General features: G+C 37.1%; 1 protein-coding gene across 4 annotated transcripts in view; it reads right to left on the bottom strand.

Moving 5' to 3' along the window:
* Positions 1-27,901, bottom strand: part of PDE5A (phosphodiesterase 5A) — a 161,132-nt gene that overhangs the window by 80,591 nt on the left and 52,640 nt on the right. For all 4 annotated transcript variants that reach the window (XM_063458258.1, XM_063458260.1, XM_063458261.1 and 1 more), the window contains exons 4-7: positions 10,692-10,763; positions 7,700-7,789; positions 3,711-3,848; positions 2,294-2,361 (exon numbers count right to left, since the gene is read on the bottom strand). In XM_063458258.1, coding sequence (XP_063314328.1) covers positions 2,294-2,361; positions 3,711-3,848; positions 7,700-7,789; positions 10,692-10,763 — 368 coding nt within the window. The remainder of the gene's footprint in view (positions 1-2,293; positions 2,362-3,710; positions 3,849-7,699; positions 7,790-10,691; positions 10,764-27,901) is intronic.

Raw genomic sequence — 27,901 nt, 5'->3', positions numbered from 1 at the left:
TGTACACTATGTGAGTTAGATGTCTGGAGGTTATGGTAAATGTCCATATCCTAAAATTGAAATATCCATTTCTACAAGATCATATTTCTACTAGTGGCAATATATTAAGACTTTTGTTTGGGTATTTCTTTTTTTCCTCAATGAAAAACAAGCATTTTTATTTGTTTCTTATTCATGAACATACTGAACTGGACACGTCAGTTTTGTTATAATATTGTTGAACAAACAGAAGAGAAATAAAATTATTGAAAACTAAGCTCTGCAGTAAACTAGTTAAAATAACATTAGCCCCTTCTCTGACAGATCGTCTGGCTAGATAACACCACAGAACATATGGGTGAGCATCTGGTCCATTGGCTCATACTATCCCATCTCTGCACTTCACGGCGGGCTCCCGGGAATGCTAAATGCATTAAGTGATCTTAAATGGATATCTTTCAGAATTATAGATGTAAAGCTATGAGACTCCCTCCATCACATGTCATAGAATCCTCAACCCAACTGCAACGTTCTACGGATAAATGGATTAAACATTTTCATACATCACTCATTAGAGTGCAGTATACACTACACTATATCAAAGTGAGTTTATCTAAATATCCCAGTGTGAAACCATGCAAGTTGCTTTTCTGTTCACTTCCTATGTGTTGAGAAACGGAGGTCAATTTCTTTTAACTCGTGAATAATTTCAAAAAGAGTGGTCATATATTTTTATACAAACGGGAATGAGTGCTCACCAGTACAGTAAGTGACATTTAGGCTGAACTTTTTTAGAAGGTGATTAATAGAGAGTACATAGATTTTAGAAAATGCATTAGAGGTACGCAACCTGTTGTTTTGTCTATCAATTTATTTATTTTTACAGGAACACAGGGGGGCTGTTAATCCGAATATATACTATGAAACACTCCAGGGATAGATGAAATAAATATATTTATTTCTTACGCTGGAGGGTTACTTAAATCAATGAACCAACTTATTTCATATTCAAAATGTCATGCAAATATTTGACAAAAGACATCAATGAAGAACAGGTGAGAAGGTAATCAGCTGATAAGTTTAATAGCCACAACCAGAACTGAAAAACTGTCAGGTGTATAATCTGTAGTGAACTGTGTATATTAATTATGGTATATATACTGTATATTACATAGTCTGTTCATTATTGCAATAAGCAGATCATGTTTTCAAGCCCTATACTGTACCGTAGGAAATATCGTTTATGCATTAATCCCTGAAATGCAGGTCAGGGCCCCTAATCTTAGGGCAGCATAGGGACATGCTTATACAAGTCTGTCTTAGATTAGTGGGAGTTAATCTGCTGCCAGTTTAATCATTATCATTCTTATTCATAACATATTCTGCAGTGTTTTACAATTATAAAATGGTGATATTTTACAATGAGCAATTGAAATAATATTGGAAGAGTCAGAGGTGAATAATGCCCTGTTTAAACGAGCATACTATCTATGATAATAGATAGCAAGCTCATTTGTAAGCTTTTAAAAATGACATGTCTGAAGAGGAGCTGAGAAGACATTCTGTTTCCTCTGCTGGCATGTCATTATAAGTAGAGGTTGAAATGACAGCGGTCAGCTGCTGTGAATAGCCACTTCCACCTGGTTTGTGGTTTCATATGATGCCCTCAGAACCCCTCCAAATCATGATTTTTCCATAATACCCAGATGTCAGTACAATACAATGGGAAGATGGCACTATGGGCGAATTCAACAGTCTTCCCTTGATAAATCACTCAAACAGTTTATATGAGCTAGTTTCTAAAATCTTCCATCACTTTTTGTAGATTACACTGTAAAAATTGGGCCTATTTAAAACACAGAATTTCTAACACATATTATGAAATTCTTTATACTAAATCCATCACAATGCATGCCAGGAGCACCTCTCATATTGAACAACTATTACAGTAATGTTTGTGTGTGTATATAAATTTAAAAAGAAAATACAGATGTCCCACAGGTAAATAAAATACTGGTGTATATCTGCTTGATATGCTTTCTGCTATCTACAAGGTGGATCACTTGATACAGATGTAAGCATATTTTACTCTAGCATGTATGAAATTAGCTATAGCTTAATACGGAAATGTGCGTAAATTGACAGGTTTTGACACTGCAGACTAAAATTACCATACTCTTTTTTTTGGCTGAGCATAGCTGAGGTTGTAGTCCACATTAGCTAAAGGCTGCCAGATTTATAATAATAAGACTATGTTCAAAATAATGATAGCACAAAACAACACATTACCTTTCATTTATTAGTTGAAAATTACCTTTTTACAGCATCTGCAGAACTATTTAATTCTTCAGACTCCATATGGAAAACACGGGAAAAGGTGTCCTGCAAAAATGACATTTCAATATTTTACTAAAATATGTAACCTTATCATATATAACATATCATAATGAAACAAACAACTAGCAAAATAAATATTACAATGCTACAGAGAAAAAGAAAAGAACCTAAATGACAACATTCATATTTACAGTTTACGGTCATGATTGACCATACCAAAAATGACAATGTGACATTAAAATCTGGAACTGACCCGTTCTTTTTTTGAATAAAGCAAACATTTAAAAAGAAAAACAAAACTGCAATTTAAAATAATAAAACATATATTAAAATATATGCATATTTGAATATCATTTATTTGCAACAAATTCCCAGGATTTACATTTCCACACAGTTAACAGCCCAGGCAAGGGATTGATCAGTCGCTCAGTTGATTCGAAAACTTTTTATTTTGCTTAATATCTGCACAGGAGGACAGTAATTTGTAGACATTGTAGTGCTGTTTCTTCATTTTACTTATGAATGCTGCTAGCTGAATTACAATAATTACAACTCCCATAAACCATTGCTGTGCTTCCTGAAGATATGAGCAGTTGTGTTGTTGAAGATATATTGTAATATAGGAGCGGGCGGGTGTGGTGTGAAAGGGAGCGGTGATATCACTTACACGCATACTGTAAGCAGCAAGAAGGACCAGTTTAAAAGGGGGAGGTGAGACAGGGGCACAGGGTTAAGATGCAGCATGCTGAAAAACTCTAAAAGAAAAAAAAATTGGAACAAAACAATCCATGACTGTATTACCACTCTGATATGGTTTCCTCAGTAAGGCGGTTTGATTATTTGTTTTTCTGCTTGAATGGTATTCTAAAAATCATGTTGTTTTATGAGCTGTGTAATACTATTTGTTTGCACAATTCTAATCACATCACACAATAAAAAGTGAAAAGACAAAATAAAATGTAATACTGAGACAGTTGGCTTAGGTGATGGCATGACTGTGGTGTTAACAGCTTTAAGGGAGATTTCCAGTGCTGGTGTTGAAACTGAAGATGGCATTAGTAACAGCTCCATTATTGAGACCTTAAGCTTTAAAGAGAGGGATGACATTCAGGAAGAGATATCAGAGACAATGACTAATACAAGACTACTGAGAGAGGTTTTACCAATAGTGTGTTGACAGCATAAAGATCATACTGAAATACAGAGGATCCTACGAGTATGCTGCCAAAGGATGCGTAGATGGGCACAGACTTCAGTGGAGAAACATACACATTGCACTTTTATGTGAATTTATTTTACAATATTGTAATTTGCTAGCTCAAATGTAAAATATTTTAGTGCCTTCAATTATTAAACATTTTGTATTGTAAAGAAACACCTTACTCTTTACTCACAGGGCAGTCTTCATCCACTATGAAGATGGTGCATCTCTGAGCTTGCATGAACGATAAAATTGTTGCGGCTATCTTCTTCAAGATGACTTCTAGCGACTGCTGCTCCTCAAATATCAAGCTTGCAAGGTCAAGAAGTACCTGAATGTATAACATACACATTTGCAAGAACATGATGCATTAATTACTTAAAATGTAATCGAAAACATATATTTTGGAGGGGGCTGAAAAATATGTGTTAGAGAAATAAGTCTGCTTATCTTCACTAGAACAGCCATGCTTCCATGGAATGGAAAACAATTGTCCCATGAGTTCATCACAGGTTTTGTATATATATTGCACATATTTTACAGAAATAGCTCAATGTGATTTCCAACAGGCTCAACTCTGCCTTGTATCCTTTCAAGGTTGATAATAAGTGCGAAATAGAGTTTGACAACATTGACATCTGTACCACTGAGCGTATATGCAAACGTTAAATCTTTATTAATTGGTATAATGGTATTAACATGTTATATATTTATGTAAATGAAATAAATAAAAAACAAATAATAGCAAGAAAATATATGATAAAATAGGCATTTAGACTTTAACTTTCTTCTTTGACTACCAGATGACATTGCACAGATGTCTTCATGTATCCATACTTTTCATTTAAAAAAAAAGGCAAAATAATTAGCTTAAGTGTTAGTTTCAGTGATGGTGCATCTTTAGCTATATTTTCCCCGTACTGGTGACTTCAAATGGTTACATGTTACCAATTTCATGAAGGTATAGAAAAGATCAAACACCTGGATACAATTTAAGGTATAAATAAGATGTATTAAAACATGCACACATTAGTAAATGAGTATATTTTAATAGTATACATAACACTGCTTGGTCTGATAATGTTGACAATTTATATGCTACCATTTCTGCTGGATGACAGGGATGGATTTCCCATTACGCAGAGTATGCACGTGTCCAAAGCATATGCCTTCTGCCAAAGTTATTTACTGACTGGAACACTCGGAGATTGTTGGGTTCAGTCTGAGGGAGCCAGTCTGTGTATAACCCCACCACCTCAGGCTGAACACATAAATGGAGGGATAGAAGATAGGGGACAGATTGGCCAATTCATAAAAGACAGGTACCCACATTGATATACATACTACTATTCATACTGTACGTACACACCCAGTTGCACACACACATACACTGCTACCCACACACACACTGCTACACATACTGCTACATAAATCCTCTTGCACACACTACTACCCACACTGTTACACCCATACAATTAAACCCACACACTGACACATACATGCAGTCAGGGCCGGGCTGGGAATGAAAAGCAGCCCTGGAAAATAATTATATACCAGCCCCATAAGGCATGGCGCCAGCATAGTGTGCAGATATGGAAGTGGAAAAAAAAAAAGAATCTTAAAACTGAAAACTATCACTCAAATGTGAAAGAAAGCACTCAAAAGGTCTTCAAAATAAACAAAAGAGCGGATTTATTGTAAGCAGACGAGCATTTGCATATAATCAATGTTTCAGTCTACCTACCTTGACATATTAAGGAAAGTTTTGTAATAGGACTGAAATTGTGAATGTATGCTATTGCACAGCAGTAAAAAAATGATGGTATCTTGTTGGTTCTTTAAGTAATAAGAGTGTTCTCTTCACTTTGGCTTACAACTGGATAAATTTCAGTCAATGCTATTGACATGCTATTGCGCATGTTTGGCAAAATGCTACGCTTTACCACACCAATCAACATCTCCTCATAGAGAATGCATGAATGCATCTCTAGGGGGAGCGATCCGTGCAGAATGTGGACTAGGAAGCATCTCTAGTGGCCGTCTGAGCGACTGTCACTAGAGATGTGCCTAGGCAGCAATGTAGACACTGCCTTTTTATTTTTTTAAAGGTAGCATTTACAGAGCTCAGCATACAGGGACAGGCTATAGATACCAGAACCACTACATTAAACTGAAGTAGTTCCGGTGACTATAGTGTGTCTTTAATACAACATCTTTCTCTCACCGGTCGACCCTGAGTTATAGGGAGAGCAGGAGACACAAGTGAAGATGCATTATGTTTGTGTCTTTCTCCCCCAAGCCCCTTTTATGTGTCTCATAATAAGAATATGGAATTCTTTGCCTGAAGAGGTGGTTTTGTCAGAGTCTATACAGAAGTTTAAACTGCAATTGGATAAATACTTGCAAAAACATAACATACAGGGATATAATTTCTAATTAGTGGGGTAATAGCTGCTTGATCCAAGGAGACATCTGACTGCTATTTTGGGGTCAAGAAGGAATTTCTTCCTAGTTTGTTGCAAAATTGAAAGTGCTTCAGACTGGGTTTTTTGCCTTCTTTATGATCAACAGCAAAAACATTCGTGAGGAAGGCTAAACTTGATGGACGCAAGTCTCTTTTCAGCTATGTAACTATGTAACTATATGTGTCTCAGTAGCACCCCATATGTCCCATTAGCCCCCCAGCCCTCCATATGTCCTATTAGCCCTCCCAGCCCTCAATGTGTCCCAATAAGCCCCCTCCCAGCCCCCACGTGTCCCACTAGCCATCCCTCCCAGCCCTCCATGTGTCCCTATACCCCCTCACAGCCCTTCATGTGTTCCTATACCCCCCTCCCAGCCGTCTATGTGTCCCTATACACCCTTCCCAGCCCTCCATGTGTTCCTATAGCCCCCCTCCCAGCCCTCCATGTGTCCCTATACCCCCTCCCAGCCCTCCATGTGTCCTTATACCCCCCTTCCCAGTTCTCCATGTGTTTTTATATCCCCCTCCCAGCTCTCCCTGTGTCCCATTAGCTGCTTCCCCCAAGCTCTCCCTGTATCGCCAGCTCTCCCTGTCTCACCCCCTCCCCGCCATCCATGTGTCCCTATACCCTCCTCCCAGCCCTCCATATGTCCCATTAGTTCTCCCCCAGCCCTCCATGTGTTTCTATACCCACCTCCCAGCCCTCCATGTGTTCCTATAGCCCCCCTCCCAGCCCTCCGTGTGTCCCTATAATCCCCTCTCAGCCCTCCATGTGTTCTTATATCCCCCTCCCAGCCCTCCATGTATCCCATTAGTTCCCCCCCCAGCTCTCCCTGTGTCCCATTAGTTTCCCCCACCCCAGCTCTCCCTTTCTCCCATTAGTTTCCCCCTCTGCTCTTCCTGTGTCCCATTAGTTCCCCCCCCAGCTCTCCCTGTGTCCCATTAGTTTCCTCCCCCCAGCTCTCCCTGTGTCCCATTAGTCTCCCCCAGCTCTCCCTGTCTCCCTCCCCCTGTACATGGCTGTAGCGTGGCCAATCAGGCAGACCGTGTGGAGGAGCTCCTGCAGTCATGTGCTCTCTGTGAGCACTTCCTGTCAGACCGGGTAGGAGAACAGGAGTTCCTTCACCATGGTCTGCCTGCTCGACCACACTACATTCGGTGACCGGCAGTAGGGGAGCACATCCCCTCCTACCAGTCACCCTGTAATTGCCCCTGTGCGGCCTTCTGTGCACTAGGCGGCCGTGCCGGCCCGCTAGTTTGCCAGCCCACTGGGAAATGTCCCGGTATCTCGGTGGGCCAGTCCGGCCCTGCATACAGTCAAGCACATAAACACAAACTGCTACACATGCCTGTTCTTCTTATATATACATACATATGCTCTATGTGTGTGCATGTATAGGATTACCAGATCCACCATGTTTTCATCTAATTTTGTCATATTTTTGCAGTATGTATAATGCATACTCTGCCGGATTCTTCATTGCCTACTTATTAAATCTCTTTTGAAGTCTACATACTACAAGGCAAAGAAAAAACAAACAAGCAAAAGAAAAAAACTACAAGGCAACCCTTTTCTTGTGCTGCCCATCAACATGTATAGATGATATGTGTCCCTGAAAAAATGGTGGCTCTGATAACCCTATGTATATATATATATATATATATACATGTATATAACAATTTTTAGCAAGTTGTTTGGCATTTGTTTTTTGCAATACCTGGTTCCGCTTGTTCTCAAGAAGTGATGTCTCATACAGTTGTGCGTTGTGCAGAACTATGCCACAGAATGCCAGATAAGCCGCAAAGTCCTAAGATGAAATAACCAATTGAACAAGAGCACAATATATTACACCTTCATAGCTCAGAATGACCCTTTCTTCATTGTAACTTAAAGGTATCTGAGTTAAAGCATAGCTTAAAAGATAACATCCACACACATAAATAGTGAAGTAAACAGAACTCCTACTCCTGCTAGGTATTTAATTTGTGTCTCCAGCTCATCAGATATACATCTATTTTATTAAAATACTCTGAGATTTATTTAATAATTTGTAGTAAAAAAACGTGAGTATGTTTTATAGTTTTCTTTAAAACAATAATAATAATAATAATAATTTAAAAAAAAATAAAACTAGACGTGTTGAAATGTCCTGAATAAATTGTCATATGGAAGCCATCTTTTTTCATACATTACTACATTTGATGAATTCATAAAATATATTTAAAGAAATACTCTGGGCATCATGACAATTTCATTTTAATTACGTTGTTATGGTGCTATAAGGTCATGGAGGCTATTTTACCTTAGGAGGTTAGACCATTTGAGGTTTAACCCAAAAATTATGAAGACTGTGCACCTTCTCTGCCACTTTGTTTCCAGCAATATCTTCATTGAAGAATTAGGCTAGGTATAACTGACTTTTTTGCATTGGTTGACAGTCTTTCTGACTGGCCCTACTCAGGGCAAGGCATGTACAGAGGAACATCTTCTGGCATTAAAGGGACACTATAGTCACCAGAAAAACTACAGCTTAATGCAGTTGTTCTGGTCAGTATAATCATTGCCTTCAGGCATTTTTATGCAAACACTGCCTTTTCAGACAAAAAAGGCAGTGTTTACATTGCCCCTAGGGACACCTCCAAGTGGCCACTCCTCAGATGGCCACTGGAGGTGCTTCCTGGCTCAGTGCTGCACAGTAGGAAGCTGTGCCGTTCAGCATCTCCACACTCTGCACAGGGACGCTGAATTTTCCTCATAGAGATGCATTGATTCAATGCATCTCTATGAGGAGGTGCTGATTGGCCGAAATGCCATTTGGCCCCGCCCCCTTGCCAGTTTCAGACAATCCAATGTGATTGGCTCAATATTAGCAATTCTAATGATGTCAACAATGGGGCAGGGCCAGCTCCGGCGGACCCGCCTGGTGCTGGCAATAAGGTGAATTTTTATTAACTTTTAAGAGGGCTAAGGGGGGAGCAAGCCACCTAAATGGTGGGTTTAACACTATAGGGTCAGGAATACATGTTTGTGTTCCTGACTCTATAGTGTTCCTTTAACACCAGGGAATAAACCATAAACAGCTGGACAGTACACTGAAATTGGGACTTTTGTGTATACATGTCTTTGTTCTGCCCAGGGTTTATGTCTCTCTTGTCTTCTCACTGCTTACCCCACTCCCACCACAGGAATTCACCTATCCTGTCACTTCCTACATTCCAAACTTTTAAATGTTCCCTGAACTTTCCTGAGAACAAATGCAAATGTATATGAAACTTGTTGACCCTGCCTTATTGCTGATTCTAGTGCCTCTGTAAGCGTGTCTTTTCTTGTCTTTTTGTCAGTTTCACAGATACGTTTGTTGCAGGAAGAAGTTACTATGAAGTTTTTGATCAAGTTCACATGGGGGAGAATAAATTAGTGATTTTAAATAATAATTTTCGCCACAACATAATTTCATTTTGAGTTGTTATTAACACAGCTCAACTTTGCACTTCTGTAACCTATCCTGGCTCTACCAGACTCTTCCCAACATTCCAAAGTTTTAAATGGTCCATGGAAAATCACCTTCCCTATTTTAATCTTTTAAAGGAACACTATAGGATCAGGAATACAAACATGTATTCCTGACCCTATAGTGTTAAAAACACTATTTAGTTAGCCGGCTCCCCTTTAAATAAGTAGTTTACTTACCTTTATGCCATTGTTGTGGTGGTCTGCTAGTGCTGTCTTCACCCCCGATCCGCCTCCTTGGCTGAGATCTTCATAATTGACGATTTCAGCCAATCCAATGCTCTCCCATAGGAAAGCATTGGATTGGCTGAGATTTTCAATTCTGATGATCTCAGCCAAGGAGGCAGGAAGGGTGGGAGCCAAGCGCTGCTTTGGCCAATCAGCATCTCAGCAAAGAGATACATTGAATCAATGCATCTCTATGGGAAAAGTTCAGCATCTCCATGCAGGGTGTGGAGACCCTGAACGTCCGTGGATCTAACCCAGGAAGCACATCTAGTGTCTGTCTGAGTGACTGCCACGGGAGGTATCCCTAGGCAGCAATGTAAACAGTGCTTTTTCTCTGAAAACGCATTGTTTACATGAAAATGCTTACAGAGGCATGGCCTAGACACCAGAATTACATTAAGCTGTAATTGTTCTGGTGACTATAGTTTATTTATAGTATATATGAAATTAAGTAATAGTTCTGTTATCTGCTCTCTACCTTTCTACTATATACTGCCTCTCACCACCATTCTTACTTCCTCTTCCATGTAACCTATGTAACTGCCTTAGTTTCTATGTTCCTAAACCTCATGCCCAGCTGGGGTGCAAGGCCCTCAGTTCTTCTCGTCAAATATTTTTTATTAATGTTTTAAAATCAATTTAATATATCATACAACATTGGCATATATATAATGAACTTATGAACCATTGTCAAAACTAAACAAACAATCAAATAAAATATACAAATATTATTTGTGTATTATACCTATTTTCTATAAACAAAAAAAAATCCACCTAATATTTTTTTTTGTCTTTAATTGCTTAATTCCACAAAACCTTTCAATCCATAACATAAAAAATGTTTCCTCTTTTTTTTTCTTCTAAAACTAACTAACTAACTAAATCAGACTATTTTATTAATAAACAAAGTTTATATTGTAAGGACAGGACAGCTGACATAGAGATATAATTACTAACACAATAAATATTACCTTTTCATCTTGCTCTGTGAATGTCCCATTGCTTCCTGATTTCTTATTGATTGCTTGGGCAACACCAACCACCTAATTAGATAAAATAATAATTGTCAAAATGTTTTTTAAAAAGTATTAATCACAGTTGCAGAGACTATTTATCCTTTACATTCTGAAAATGTATCTATAAATTAAAAGGGTTTATTTACTAAGTATCAAATTGTGTAAATTGTAATTGGAATCTACCGTATTTAGGGCAAAAATTGTCCAATACATACATTTTGACCTACATTTTGGGTTTAATTAATATGCAGTGCATTAAGAAATAATTTTTATTTTTTCCACATATTTTATGTTGCAGCCTTATGCTACAATTGTTTACAATTTTATTTTACTTTAATCTACGCTTAATAATACCCTATAATGATAAAGCACAAATCAGATTTTTTTTTTTAATCATTGCAAATTTATTGGTAAGAGAGATGTCAAATAATCCAATGGTCACTCTGGGCAAACTCCAGTGGTCATATTTGAAGATGGGAGAAACTTGCAGAAGGATATGTATCACCTCAACACGATCCAACGTTTAGCTAGGCAGAAGCGAAGGTATTGAGTGTAGCTTGATGTGATTTAAAAAAAAAAAAAATTTAAACAATTGTAGAATATAGACTGTAACTAAAAAAGTATAAACAAATTAAAGGATCTAAATACTTACTGCGTGCACTAAATACCATAGCAAACATATAACTCATGTTTAACAGATATATGTACATGAGTAATAATAAACACCATCTATGTTTATTACCGTGATGGAGGGCTTATGGATTTATGGTAATTAAATAATAAGAAGAGAGAACACTGAAACTGTAAATGAAACACAAGTGCCTTGAAAGAATTACACATGTGGATGAGATTTATTATTGAGTAAATTTACATAGTAAATTGCTGATATAAGCCATCAATGAATCATCACACTTGGGAAACATACATTAAAGTCTGAACATTTGCCTAAATCTAAATGGCGTTAATGAAGAGACTTAAGAAATATTATGGAATAAGCTAATTAATAAAATGGTTCTTTACTAAATATCCCCCTATGTCTAGTACACTTCTCCTTGATACAATAAAATTCACATGCTAAAAAAATACCCAGTGAAAGTATCACTTCGACAAGATGGGTCAGAGTTGGGCACTCATGTTGCCATACATTAACAAACAGTATATACAGTCACTTTTATATGCTTTACATATTTTATTAGAAGTAATAAGAGAGACCAAAGGACATCATAGCGAATAAAGCATGTAAAAAGCAGACATACAGAGTACAGTAATTGGTAAATACATAGAGCAATGGAAAAGAAAAACACACAAAAAAAAACCTATTTCTTACACAGTATGATAAACACGTTGCATAGAGAAATGAGGTTTAAAAAATATACAGATCTATATTTACTCAATGTGAATACACATAATGTATTGTTTTATTTTATGTATTATTAGGCCACAACACAAAAAAAAGTGCAACATTTAAGTTGTAGGCTTAAAAAAGATGAAATTATAAAAGTTGAATTTAAAGTGAAAATATATCTGGAAATAAGGAGAAGGGAAGAGATTTAGAGAGAAAGTCAATAAGACAAGGCTGGAAATGAACAGAGTAGAACCAGACTAAGAAGACTAGGAGAATAGGAAAATTAACATGGTAAGGCTTACAATAAAAAGAAGGGAATAAACAATAAAATCCAAAGAAACAAGCAAGGTCCTAGTGCAGGCAAACTTACAAGTCAAGGCTCATTAGGTCTCATCTGGCCAGATGTGTGGCTCTGTCCTTCATAAAGGGACATCATACCAGATTTTGTGATTTTTGTCGATGTTCCAGTTAAATCTGTCAAAAATTTCCTCCATGTTGTGCATAAATTATAGAATGCATGGAATGTCTTGTCTCCAGTTCTTAGCAACACAAATACTTGCAGAGGTACAATTTTACTACATAGTTTGAGAATATTCGCTCAGAGACAAAGCGATTCTGGAGACATATTGAGAAGTGGCAAACCAGGATCTTGATCGATGGATATATCTAAACTATTACTAACAAACGAGAAAACCTATGCCTTTATGTTTATGTTAAGAGGTTCCAGAATCATCCCTATTGATTTTTTTTATTAATTGTTTTCCTGTGTTGGCTTTCCTCCTTTCCCCTTGCTTATACTGCCTTTTTTTGAGTGATCTTGGGTCAGAACCATCCATTATAATTGCTGTCACCTGCACAGCTGCTGTGCATTTCTAAAACTCTGCATCTGCATAGCTGGACAGAATTCACTTCTCCTTAGTACATCAAGTTGCTGTGAGGAACTGCGGGATCAGCTGACAGCAAGGTAAAGACTGCTTTGAAAGCTGACAGGCTGAGATCAAAGTTAAATATCCCAAATTCTTCATGGTTTAAAGTAACTATAACTTTGTTAACACACATGCAATTATTTCTATATTAAAGGAACAGTTAGGGATGGATTTCTCAGCCATTTTTAATGCATTAATTTAAAACATGCTTTTGTTAAAACAAACACATGAAAAAGAATACTTGCCTAAGAAATACGTTCCAGTATCATATTATATCCTACCTGCTGTGGTGTCTCACATTAATTATGCAAAAGAAAGTGGGCTAACCAGCAGGTGTACAAACCTACGCACAAAGAATAAAGGTATAACAAGGTCTACACTACAGGATATTTCTCAAGAGATGTTCTCTCCAGCCTCTCAGCTATATAAGTATCACGTAGCAATGTAATTGCAATGCAGCGTTGATTATGTGGATTCTAAAACTAAACAGAACTTTAAAACGGCTAAGAGAAGTTTAGCAGAAATGCAACACGAAGAGTTTAAGTGGTTATTTAAACAAATCCATATGTCCTGGGTCTTTGTGGAACAGTATTAAAAACATGTAAAATGTGTTTTGCATAAGAAAAATTAGAAGGGCCATCACCTAACACCTAATGTTTCTCTGTTTTCGCTTTTATTAGGTTATTCGAAAAAAAAATTCCGTCAGCAAGTGTGTCTATTAATATTGCATATTTCCCATTATTTTGTGATATTTGATTAGAGATATTTCTGTGATATTTCTCTCTGTTGAGAACTGTAATCGTCCCAAGTCTTTCCCTAAAGCGTCTTTAGTAGCTCTCATAGCGACTGCACAGGATGCATCTGTTTTAACACTGGTCATTTCACAAAAATGTGTATCTTCTCACAGCATTCCTCAACCCTCTTAATCCATTTAATCCCAGAGTTCCCAGTTAATCCAACATGTGTTTTCAAACCACGTTTAAATGGGTTAAAGGGACACTATGGTCACCTGAACAACTACAGCTTAATGTAGTTGTTCAGGTTAGATCTATAGCTCCCTGCAGGCAATCTAATGTAAACACTGTATTTTCAGAGAAAATACAGTGTTAACATTGATTGATAGGAATACCTCCAGTGGCCGTTACTCAGACGGCCACCAGAGGGACTTCCTATCATGTATGGCCCTAAAAAGGCCCTGTACACGTCAGACGTATTAAAATACGTCTGACGTGTGCAGGAGAGAGAAGGCACTGTGTGCGTGCCTTCTCTCTCCAGCCTGTCAGAGAGGAGAGGGGGCGGGCAAAGACCGCGAGCTGAGCTGTCAGTCAGCTCAGCTCACGGCCACGCACACCGCACGCATGCGCGATAGTGCGCTCAGGACTTCATAGGGCGGCATGAATGCTGCCCTATGAAGTATGTGCGCATGTGCGGCGAATCTGTGCATGCGCACAAGGGAGCAATGACGCTTCCAAATGGAAGCGCCTGATTGCTCCCTGCTCGCGCCCGCCTATTTCGTCATTTTGACGAAATAGGGGGCGCGGCTTCACGAGGCTCCCGGCGCTAGAACCAGGTGAGTAAAAAGGCTTGGCTGAAGAGTCCCTTTAATTACAAGCACATTGACACCTAATATATAAAATACAGGACAGGATTGATTAAACTTTTGACAACACATCTAATTTTCATTGCAATTTATTAAATCTATTTTTTGTTCATATTTTGTTTTTTTTGTGCCCAGTCATTTCTGAATATACACCATGTTTTTCAGTGATGTAAAAGATTTATCAATATAACAGGAAGCACAGAGAACTGTGTCAACAAAGAGAATTTATTAAGTGCACATTACCACACATAGAGTAATATTTTGGTCTTGCAAACTTTCTCAAAATGTATTAATCTATCGTCTAGAAAAGTGTTCAGTTTCATGTATCTGACAGAATTTACTAAGAAGAAACCTGTCTCTGTCTCTATAGCATATCTCCCAGCACATCATTAATTAGAGGGGACTACTTTAAAGTTATTAAATAGAATTAGTAAATTATAGTGTTGCTTTGTTTTGTCTTTTTAGTGTTTCTATTTATAAAGCTTAAACATATTCTTCTCCGCTGTACAATAGGTAGCCACACAAACAAGCATTTGCAACAAGACAAACCAAATTTAAAGGAAAAAAAGAGATGCTTAAGGTTCTGCTCAAGTATGAGCAGGGGACTGGTGCTTATGTTTTTGCAGAATGGAAGAGCAGGGATAGGACATATTTAAAGTGAAAACAGATCTGAGTCTACAAACTCATTACTGAAGAATTATTGCTACTGTTAGAGGTAATAATATATTAATTAACTGGTATGCTTGTGAACTGAAGACATCATAGGTGTCTTATTAATTATTTTGTCAGAACAACCTATACCATTCATTTTAATGTAAATGTTTTTGCCTACCCCAAGTTTAAACTGAGCTCAGTATAGTTCTTAAAACACCACAGAGCTCAGTAGTGGTTATGGTGTCTGGAATACCCAGACAACCTTCCTCCATATTAACAACTAAAACCATTTTTAATTTATTTCCTAGAGTTCGTTGGGAACCACTTTATGCTTTCCTTACCTCAGTCTGAGAGCTTCTAAAACAGTTTGCCTACTTACACTGGGCAGGCTCATTAAACCTCTGGATTACTGCTCCAAGATCCTGTTCATCCACCTTAATAATCTTTGTCCAGACTGGTTCAGGTGCAAAAACAATTTATTTAGGAATTATCCAGAAGGTTTAAAAATATATTAAAATTGACAGCATACAGCACAACGCGTTTCGACCTTGCATAGGTCTTTATCAATTGCATTAAAGGGACACTATAGCCACCTGAACAACTTCAGCTTAATGAGGTTGTTCAGGTGAGAACTATAGCTCCCTGCAGGCTTTCTCATGTAAGCACTGTATTGTCTGAGAAAATACAGTGTTTACATTGAAAGCTAGGAACACCTCCAGTTGCAGTCACTCAGAGTGAACCAGAGGGACTTTGGAGTTGATGGAAGCATAATATCTGCTGTCAGAAGATCACAGGGCAGCACTGTGCACAGCATCCTGTGATTCAGTATCTCCTCCCTCTGCATGCAGACACTGAACTTTCCTCATAGAGATAAATTGATTCAATTCATCTCTATGAGGAGATGCTGATTGGCCAGGGCTGTGTTTGAATCATGCTGGCTCTGCCCCTGATCTGCCTCTTTGTCAGTCTCAGCCAATCTTATCGGGAAGCAATGTGAATGGATCAGGCTACCACATGTCAGCAGACTGCTTGTTTTTCTGAGTCTAACAGCATGCAGATTTACAGCTTCAGGCTTGAATACAGTAAGATTTTGACTATATGTATGGAGGCATGAGGGGTCCAGGGGGGCTAGATGGTGGTGTTAACACACATTTGGGGTTTTCATGAGCTGTAAGCCATAATCAACTCACTTATGACAAATCACGGCTTGAACTATCTTGCTTTGCATGTAATGCATCTATCTCATATATCAGTTTCCCCTTGTACGTTGTATTACTGAAATAAATTAACTTTACAGTCTAACCTGTCTGTTCTTGTAGAATTAAAACTGAAAAATCAATGAAATTAATATTTCTTGATATTTCTTTTATACAACTAAAACAAAAAAAAAAGTGTATCTACTGTTCTCAAATAAGACTTCACATTTAAGGAAGAAATTATTATCGTCAGACGTGCTTTTAACCTGACATGAACTTACAATATGGAAACTCAGCCAGCACCATAACAAGTTCACTCTCAAAAAAATGTCTAAGTAAGACAAGCCATAGCGGTCAAGAAATATCTGACCTCAACATTTATCATATGTATTAAGCACGGTGACTCATGACAGCTGTTTCACTTACAATTTAGTCTGATGTTGACCACGGACTAAATAAGGGTTTAGATCATGAGTAGGCTTGTGCCTGCCAAATGCCCTTGATTTTGAGTGACATTTCATAGTTCTGGCTTTCCAGGTTTTGCTGCTAGGGTGATGCTAGGGGTGAATTGGCTCAAGTTCCCCCAAATATTTTTCTTTTTTTTTACGGTTTATTATGTTTTAAAATAAAATTCAGCTATGTGATAATCAAGATCACAAATCAAAGGTATAGTTAAATTAACCCATTCACTACCAAGTTTCTTTCATTACATAGAAAAAAAAAACACCTGAAACATTGGATGCCTAGCAGGCACATAAACATCAGATAAAACAGGTAAAATATTAATAAATGATTTATTATAAATGACTTGATCATGGATAACTAACTTAAAAGTATATTAGGGAAATTAAAGTTTAAGGGGTTATTTTGTGTCTTATATACGGCAGCATTTCAAACAGAGAAATAGAAATATAATTTGTGTTATGTACAGGTGTGACATATCAATACATTGCTCAAAGACTATGTTTATGGGCATTTGGAACCTGATGGCACTGTTGAAAATGCAGTATCTAAAATATCACATTCCATTTTTTTTAACATATAGTTGTTGTTGCTGTGTGTTGCATCATAAACCACAAACAGTCATATTTTCTAATGTCAGTAGGGGAATCTGTAAATAATGAACCTAGTTTTGGGAATGGCCTTTTACTAGAGAGTTGAACATTTTGATTATTAAATGACAAGTATCAAAACAAAATAAAACAACATGTTTATAGGACAAGTATCTAAACAAAATAATACAAAAACAAAACAACATAAAATGCCATATGTTCAGCATATAAACATATGTATCATTCCAAAATATTGACAAACAAATCACAATGTACTTATTGGTATCTCTGAATGTGACAAATCACTGTAGATTAATGACATAAGAAAAATAAAATAAGCTATTGTCATTTGGAATGCCAGAGAGCAAAATCTGCAGTTTAAAGCAGGTTAACAATAAAGTCTGTTCTTTCAGGCAAGTGAAGTTCCTACAATAAGTTTAATACTAATTAACATTTTCAGTCCTTTATAAACCATGGCATCCTTATATCAATTTAGCCAGGACTGCCAACAGTTACAGCTTGCTCCATATTAGCACTCATTATGGCCACAAGGTGGCACTTTTTATTACTAAGATTATTAAAAAATCTATTTGTAAAAACATTTTATAAGGGGATGCCTCCACTAACAGTTAAGTATTGACTATTAGAACTGTCAGTTTGTTTTTCCTACATTTTATTTTAAAAATGTACTGCGACAGTATAAATGTTTATCCTTTTAGTTCTCTGTATAACTTTCCCTTGAAATAGTAATATAATTCTTTATACAACCAAGCTGGCAATACGCGCATGATTAGGACATCAGTTTAAGTTCCAAACAAAAAAAATGTAGATTCAGCATCTTCCTAATGAGGACCATACTGTAAGCTGTGTATTTACTTCCGTGACAGTCATCGGAATAACCCTAATCATCAAACTAAATTATTTCCAGCTTCTTATGAAAGGCAATTAGATGAAATGAATCTTCTGTCCGCTGGACTATAAAGAGATTTACAAGCATTTGTCATTTGTTTAATCAGATGATAAATCTTGTATAAACATTCCAGAAGAGTTCATTGAACTTGTTTTTACATAATTCCTAAGGTAACGCTAATATATATGAATAGGTTCATCTATTCAATATAACACCCACACATCACACACACACATTATCAAAGTCAGCAGTGTTTTTAATTTGACTATTTTGGCCAAAATTTCAAAATTCTCATTTAATTGCCAACAATTCACACTTTAGTAAATCATTCTGTATATTAAAGGCTTACTCTAAGTATCATGACTATTTCAGTAATTTGTGTAACTCCATCTTCGGCAGTATCATTAGCCACGCAGAGCATGTCAGCTCATTAGCCATGCAGAGCATGTCAGCTCATTAGCCACGCAGAGCATGTCAGCAGAGCAGTATCATTAGCCATGCAGAGCATGTCAGCTCTGTGCAGGCTAGTGACTGGCGTCCAATGGGTGCCCATCTCCTCTCTTCCTCCCCAGACATCGTTCCACATCCGATAAGGGTGAGTGACATCAGAAGAGGAGGATCGGGCTGAGGGAAGGCTTCGCCTTTTTGATGGATTGGAGGTAAATTTTTGATTCATTTTACTTTTAGAGGGGAAGCCAGGATAAGAAGGGTTACTATAATTAAAAAAGTGTTTTATTTAGTTGGCGTAACTATGCAACTCAGGGGTTTCCTGCCTTTACAAGCATCTCCTCATAGAGCTAAGATGGATGTGCCCAGATGCAAAATAAAGATATGTGTATTTCTACATTTAATTATAAGTAGACATAATATAAAAAAAACCTTTGCATTTCAGCAATCAATAATACTTTGAATGCAAATTTGCAGGACAATGTAAAGTTTACATTTGTTCACTGCAGAAGTTGAATTTCTTTTTGCTATTAAGTCAGGGTTGCTCAAATGTTTGCATACACCTGGGTGGTTATTTCAACATTATCTTTATTATATATATATATATATACAGTGAGGGGAAAAAGTATGTGATCCCCTGCTGATTTTGAACGTTTGCCCACTGACAAAGAAATGATCAGTCTATAACTTTAATGGTAGGTGTATTTTAACAGTGAGAGACAGAATAACAACAACAAAGAAATCCAGAAAAACATGTTACTGATTGCTGAAATGCAAAGATTTTTTATATTATGTTGATTTGTGAAATAATACATTTTTTAATGTAGTGGTTCTAGTGTCTGTAGCCCGTCCCTGCAGGCTTTTCAATATAAACATGGCCTTTTCTTAGAAAAGGCAGGGTTTACATTTCTGCCTAGTAACACCTCACTAAAAGTGTTTCCTATCCTATATTCAGCGCCTCCACGCTCTGCATGGAGGCATTGAACGTTCCCCATAGAGATGCACTGAATTATTGGGGAATCTTCAGTGCCTACATGCAGAGTACTGAGATGCTGAATACCAGTGCTGCACACAGAAAGAACCTCTAGTGGCCGTCTGAATGATTGCCACTAGGTACCAATGAAAAGGCAGGGTTTACAGTTCTAAGGATGCAGGGACAAACTATAGACACCAGAATCATTGCATTAAGCTGTAGTAGTTCTGGTGACAACAATGTCTCTTTAAGGATAAAGATTACTAATGTGAAGATTATGAACATTCTATTATAAGTGTAGGGACATTTGCCTGCATATAGAGAGCGGTACTTTACATTTTTATACTGAGTAGGTTTAAGGCTCTCCATTCTACACATAGGACTGTTGCCCCTAAAAGCTATCTGTTCACACCACAGTAAAAAATAGTTTTGTATAGGAGCCACTACTGCCCCTAGAGGTACTTCCATATTGGACACCAACCAGTACAGACCTTTTTCACTCTATTTTTGGCGCTCCAACGTTACTATTTGTTGTACTGACTAATCAGATATTTATTTAAGTAAAATTGGAAGACTAATGCGCATAAAAGTAATGGGTATTAAAGGTAAAGACCACGTCTAATTTTGTTTAAAGCTTTATTGCTTACTTCTATATATATTTAGAGATCCATAGCAATAGTCCAAAAATATAATCTGTATATTAATATATGTCTGTCGTACCAATGTGTATTCTGACATGTGAGATGGAGTTAAATTATGTGACAAGAGAAAATGCATATGATTAATTCAGTTAGGATGCACGTCATCGTCTCTCTCGTCCTCTCGCTCTTCTAACATTTCTGATGTAGATCAATAATACTGGAATAACCCTTAAAAGGTTTTATTCTCTCCTCTTTTCTATTCTTAAACCATAAGTCACAACATTGCCAAAAAGAGGCATTGGCTGCAAGATTCCATTTTAAAGTATGTAAACCTTTGGTTCAATCACAAATCAAAATCAGCCAGTGAATAAGATGATGGAATAGAGCAGACGTAGTGCTTTATAGTTACAAATTGAGAAGAAATATATTTTTTTGCAGATCAAAAGTATATTTTCATAGGATTTTTAAATTTTCATAGATGGCACTAAATTTGGATGTAATACTTTTCAGAAGTTTAGTTCGCTTCTGAACATCTTCTGACTTTAAGGAAATATTACAAATGAATAATTAACTGTTTTGCATGAACATTAGGAGAAAGCATTGTTTAACTCCTTCCGGACCAACAATGTCATGACTTATGACAAAAAGATTTTTTACACACTGGCACAGGAGGGTTTAATAATTCATTGCATGTACATAGACTAGTTAGGATCATTCACAGAGAAAAGGCAATGGGATATGAAATGACAAGCAAATCATATAGGAAGGAATGAGATAAATCGACCATTAAGCAGAGAAATTGTATGAATTGCTCGGGAGTCATATATATAATGATGTCAACGAGATCTTCCATAGAATGGCTAAGTATCAAAAAAACATTCAATAAAAATAATGTGGTTTAAATGATACATAGCACTGAATAATGTATTAAGAGAAAATAATGCCATTTCTGGTTTAAGAAAATATTCATAAACTTCGGTCTAATGGTTCATGCATATCCATAATTACTAAATGACTTTATTTCCCACAAGAAACACTTCCATCATGTAGAAAGTGACCTAAACAAATGTAACCAAGGTGGGATTGTTGGTTCCAAATGTAGTTCTAACATCTCAGAAATAGCTAAAACTCAAGGATGTTCGCAACTTATGTTCCCTAGAACAATTGCAATAGACACAAAAAAATATCCACCGAGTGCCAGATCTGTGGACGAAAACATCCTATTCATTAGAGAGGTCGAGGAGGAATAGCCAGATGCATTCAAAATGGAAGAACAGGCCATAAATATTGAAATAACACTCTTTCCTACAGATGGCAGAGGTGTGCAGAATCACGTCTCTAGATGTGCATTGCATGAAAACCTAAAGACAAGATTCTGTCAATGCTACACGTCGGTGCTCTGGCATAATGTTGGGAGATTAGGCCTCTTTGTGACAGACCACCTCGTCACTTCAAACTTGTACAGAGCTCTCAACCCCCACCTTCTCCTAAAAGACTGTGATCATCAACTTTATTGCCCCTCCCAGCTCAGTGCACCCTCCAGCGGTCCCCAGAGCACTGTGGGCATCCAGCAGGGGCACGGTGCACCAGACCGGGAGAAAGCTACATATCCAGATCGGATTATGGAGTTGCCACAATCCAGTAAAGCTTCTCTGAGGGTACTCTTGGTCCCAAAACTACCAGATAGAGCACTAAGTGGAGAGGAGGCAGAAGCGGTGGTGAGGCATCGAACAATACAAGGAACTTGAGGGAGCTCTATGTACAAATGAAAAGCACCATCATTAAAAAGGAACTTTCCACCCAGCACCCTGGTACTCTGTGCCTGTTCGGAGGATGCTCGAGTCACAGTCAAACTTAAAGGAACACTATAGTCACCTAAATTACTTGAGCTAAATAAAGCAGTTTTAGTGTATTGATCATTCCCCTGCAATTTCACTGCTCAATTCACTGCCATTTAGGAGTTAAATCACTTTGTTTCTGTTTATGCAGCCCTAGCCACACCTCCCCTGGCTATGATTGACAGAGCCTGCATGAAACAAACACTGGTTTCACTTTCAAACAGATGTAATTTACCTTAAATAATTGTATCTCAATCTCTAAATTGAACTTTAATCACATACAGGAGGCTCTTGCAGGGTCTAGCAAGCTATTAACATAGCAGGGGATAAGAAAATCTTAATTAAACAGAACTTGCAATAAAGAAAGCCTAAATAGGGCTCTCTTTACAGGAAGTGTTTATGGAAGGCTGTGCAAGTCACATGCAGGGAGGTGTGACTAGGGTTCATAAACAAAGGGATTTAACTCCTAAATGGCAGAGGATTGAGCAGTGAGGCTGCAGGGGCATGTTCTATACACCAAAACTGCTTCATTAAGCTAAAGTTGTTCAGGTGACTATAGTGTCCCTTTAACATCCAGACCATTCAGGCTAGACACCTCCAATCCGAGTACTTTTTGAACAGAATGGGTGCTCCAGGAGGAGCCAGCCGAGGAGGGCACAAAAACCCTGTTTTAATTGTAAAATTGTTACTTGGCCGGTAATTAAATTATAATGTCAGGTGCAGACACCCAAATGTCACAATGTTTATTGTTCTCCTAGGGGCCACCTGTTGGGGACCCAGGTATAATAGTGTGCCATTCACTCATTAAAATCAGTTCTATTTCACCCTGCACTAACTCTCAGCTAATGCTTGGGTCAACCAGCTATAATAGCTATAATCACTGAGCTATACACTCTGGGCTATAATCACTGAAGGAAGGAAGTCCTTAGCGGTGACACCAGGGTCCCCTATGAGTAGGCCTCCACACTCCTAATATTAACTAAACAAGATTTATCACATTACACATCCCTTCATGGATGCAGTCTACCTATTGTTAAATGGATAATGCAATCTTCCACAAAGCATGTGCCATGGCAAGCTGGTTCCATTAACATGACAGCAGCTTCAATTCACTGAATTATCATTTCCAGATCAATTGGAGCTATCCCTCCCTGATGACATTCACAGTTTAGCTTTGAACATGTCTAACTTTTACTAATGTTTCTCTTAATGTTTATATTAATATTAAATATTTTAAACATAATTTAAACAGGTCTGATTTTTTATTATTTTGAGGATGAAGAGTTGACAGCAGTTGAAGGAAGTTGGTAATTTAGAGGTTGATTTGTTTAGAATATTTCTGGTTCCAGCAAAGTGTCATTTGCACATTTATGGTAGGGGAGATGAAAGCCTTCTTCTAAAGTTAAACTTCTCACATGCGAAGCAGAGTTCTAGTGTGTCATATGCATGATTCTTCATTAAATTCAATATGATTAGAAAAACATATATATAAAAACAAACAGATGGTTACCTTAGGGATCCATTATTGCAAAATAAACGTGTATATATATATATATATATATATATATATATATATATATATATATATACACACACACGTTTATTTTGCAATAATATTATGTATAAATATTATGTGTAAATATGTATAAATATTATGTGTAAATATGTATATATAGTGTTGAATTACACGGACACCAAGCAGAAGTTTTAGACTACAATTCTCACTGTGCTGTGGATAATAAAGACTGTACTATACCTAAAGGTATAAAAAGCATTTGGGTGCAATGGACTTCCTGTAAAACGGAGTTTTGTGTGAGTTGAAGTCCAACAGCTGTTGGGTGGGAAGTGATTTGCTCATTTGCCAGAGACGTTCCATAATTCAATATTCCCTTATTGTCAGATACAGTGTAATGATAAAGTGTGTAGATCTGACAATGATGTTTAAATTATTTCTGTTTGCAAGCCCATTACTGTCCAGGCATGGTCAATACTTGTCTCGGGTGACGTGGTAACCTTAGTTACAACCATTACACACAGGAGTTTATTCACTAAGCAGTGAATGGCAGTGTTAAGGCTAGAGTAGACACCAAATTCCAACCAGAATATCAGAGATGGAACTTTGTTTATTGTTTGGGTCTAAACTTCCCACGACAGTTGTCAACTCAATAGAATTCACTGTTAGTAAGTAAAGATTACACTCAATAAAATATGTTCTTAATAGATCCATATGCAACAGCTAAAAGTGGATTTTCACTGCAGAAAACAGAACATTGCATTTCATGAGCGACTATTATATGTAATTAAAGAGTACCACAGTTGTCTCCAACATGACCTCAGGATATGTCAATGTAGTCATGTAAATTAGAGGAAGAAATTGTTTATGTTGACTCCTTTAGGACTTTCTTTATGAGCACAGTTTTGGCAGTTGTACAACAGTAATTTCCCTGTTTCCCGTTTAGTTTGCCCACACACATTAAATAATATTTTTTAACAGACAGAGAGAGACTTTCGGAAAAGACCACGTAAATGTTTAACACAACATTTAGTATGCATAAATTAAGTAAACTATTAAGTAGCAATGCTCTGGTTTTCAGATCCTGGAAGATGAGCCTACAAACAATGTCACCTTTGTGCTGCAGTGCATGGGTAGCAGTATTTATTTATTATTTATTACTGGTATTTATAAAGCGCCAACAGATTCCGCAGCGCTGTACAATTAGTGGAGAACATACAACATGCACAGACAAATACAAAAAAAAAAAATACGTAAGCTGAAATCTTGCCATTTAAGCTCTATTATACAAAGTGCATAGGTAGATAGCCCGTGAGCTTACAATCTAAAGGATACTGTGGGGATTTGAGACTAGAGGTAGCAGGGGAAATTTGGAAGTGATGGCTAAATAAGGAAACAGAGAGTTGCAGCTATTGGAAGAGTATACAAGGTCCACAGAAGATTCTTCACAAATCTTATTATGCATGTACAATGAGACATCTAATATGCAGCACACAAGAAAATGCTCTTTTCCATTATGTGCTTGGAGTGACATGGTATCTTCTGAATGCATTGGAATTTCAAAGAAACCCCTAACAACAGTATGGAAAACTCTCTGATAGTCCTGCTTTAAAAACTACATTTTGCATGGTAGTACTTGTATCAGCCTATAATAATGTGTAAGCATGTAGTATAGACTAACAGAGAATAACATTGTTATTATTTTAAAAGCTACACGGCCTAATTCAAAGCATGCACGTGATACATATTTTCAAAGGTTAGTATTTAGTTGTGGTAGCTAAGTTTTTACATTCTATACCGGCCACAATTGTAGCAATCTGAGGATCACGTGAACTATATTTTACAGCACTATTGATTTTTAAAGAAACTAATTATATTTTTATTATGTTAACATGTCATATCAATATGCAAGTGCACTTTACTGGCCTTTGCTGCTGCGGCCTTACACATTGTTGCCTAGTCCGACATCTATAAATATCACTGGCCTTGTTTATGGATATCCGTAACGCAAATCTTATAGCACATAAGTGACATATTTACTTAACTTTCTATTTATAATAAGAAGTATACAGTTCTCTGTTCTAGAGCTGAAACCCTCCATAGTAAGCTTTTGTCATATCAGCTGTAGATGACATGTCCCATCCAGTACTAAAGGTAATGATCATTATTTTATGAACTGCTTTTGGGTGTTTATAATGCTGCCAAAGTCCACCTCTAATGGCTGTCATTCGGACGTGGAATTTGTGGACATGGTCCTGCATGGAGACGCTGAATGATCTCCAAAGAGCTGCATTGAATCAATGCATTTCTATAGGGAGATGCTGATTGGCACAGGACTGTAATTTACTGCGCCTATGAACTAGTCACCCAAAGCTTTCCTATTGGGAAAAATTGGAATTGGCTAAGATCATAAAGACTGATGGAAATAAAAAACAGCCAGAAAAAACTACCCTGCAATCCAAGAGTGGTGGAAGTTTATGCAGGCCCGATTTTCAAAAGGAGCTTAAAGGGACACTATAGTCACCTGAACAACTTTAGCTTCATGAAGCAGTTTTGGTGTATAGAACATGCCCTTGCAGCCTCACTGCTCAATCCTCTGCCATTTAGGAGTTAAATCCCTTTGTTTATGAACCCTAGTCACACCTCCCTGCATGTGACTTGCACAGCCTTCCATAAACACTTCCTGTAAAGAGAGCCCTATTTAGGCTTTCTTTATTGCAAGTTCTGTTTAATTAAGATTTTCTTATCCTCTGCTATGTTAATAGCTTGCTAGACCCTGCAAGAGCCTCCTGTATGAGATTAAAGTTTAATTTAGAGATTGAGATACAATTATTTAAGGTAAATTACACCTGTTTGAAAGTGAAACCAGTTGTTTTTTTCATGCAGGCTCTGTCAATCATAGCCAGGGGAGGTGTGGCTAGGGCTGCATAAACAGAAACAAAGTGATTTAACTCCTAAATGGCAGTGAATTGAGCAGTGAAATTGCAGGGGAATGATCTATACACTAAAACTGCTTTATTTAGCTAAAGTAATTTAGGTGACTATAGTGTTCCTTTAAATCTGCAAGTTGCCAGGAATTCTGCTCAGAAAGTTTTGCATATTAAATGGTTTATGTAAATGTATTTGTATGTGAACGTAAGAACTACCTCAGCCTATGCATCAATCAGACTTTAGGTTGGCATTTTCCTACAATAAATGGCATACTTTGCCCTATTGTACTTTGATGTGTGCTCCAAATATATATAAAGCTAGCATGGGAAACATATTAACAATGCCCGTTAGGGCAGCCAGAAAAGCTGAGTAAGAAATTCATTAATAATTTGCAACACGTCTGCTGTAAGTATGGAATTCTGAATGTCTGGTCAAAGCAGTTCTTAGCAGGAAGAAAAAGCTAATTAAAAGGTCACCCCAGACACAAATACATTAACTCATTTGTAGGTTAACATTGTTTTTTCTTCTTATATATTTTGTTCATTTTGATGAATAAAACCTTCCTATTTTCAGTATATTGTATTGCCCATAACAGCACAACAGCTCATGATGTCATTACATATAGATGTAGGAAAACCAATTAAGGAGGGCACATATTCAGCATTTAATGGAATAAGATACAGCTAGCTTAAAGTGCTTCTATTCTCTATTGGGTCCCAGAAAGTATCTCATTTAGATTAGACATAAGAGCACAAATGCCAATTGTATTATATCAAATTGTTGAAATGATCAAAGTATATTATCAACAAAAACAATGAATTAATAAATACATAATAAAATCTAGAATTGGGGTTGGGGGGAGGGGTGCCAACATACATTTGTGAGTCAGGTGCAATGTTGCCCAGTTACGTATTTTCCCTCAGAAGCACAAAGGTTACATGAAGCATGAGCAGAGTAGAACACAATTACCTATTTTTCATTGAAATCATGAGTAGAGCTATTTCCAGCCTGCTTCTATTTGTTTTTTTTTTCAAATAACTCCATTCATGTTTTTGAAGAAAACTGACAACTGAATAACTGTTCCCATACACCTTACTATGGCATGGCTGAGGTTTTAATCCATCTTCCAGAGTGATGAG

This window comes from Pelobates fuscus, chromosome 6 (assembly GCF_036172605.1).
Source record: "Pelobates fuscus isolate aPelFus1 chromosome 6, aPelFus1.pri, whole genome shotgun sequence".
In the NCBI taxonomy this organism is placed as follows: domain Eukaryota; kingdom Metazoa; phylum Chordata; class Amphibia; order Anura; family Pelobatidae; genus Pelobates; species Pelobates fuscus.
This window is presented reverse-complemented; position numbering and strand designations above follow the sequence as displayed.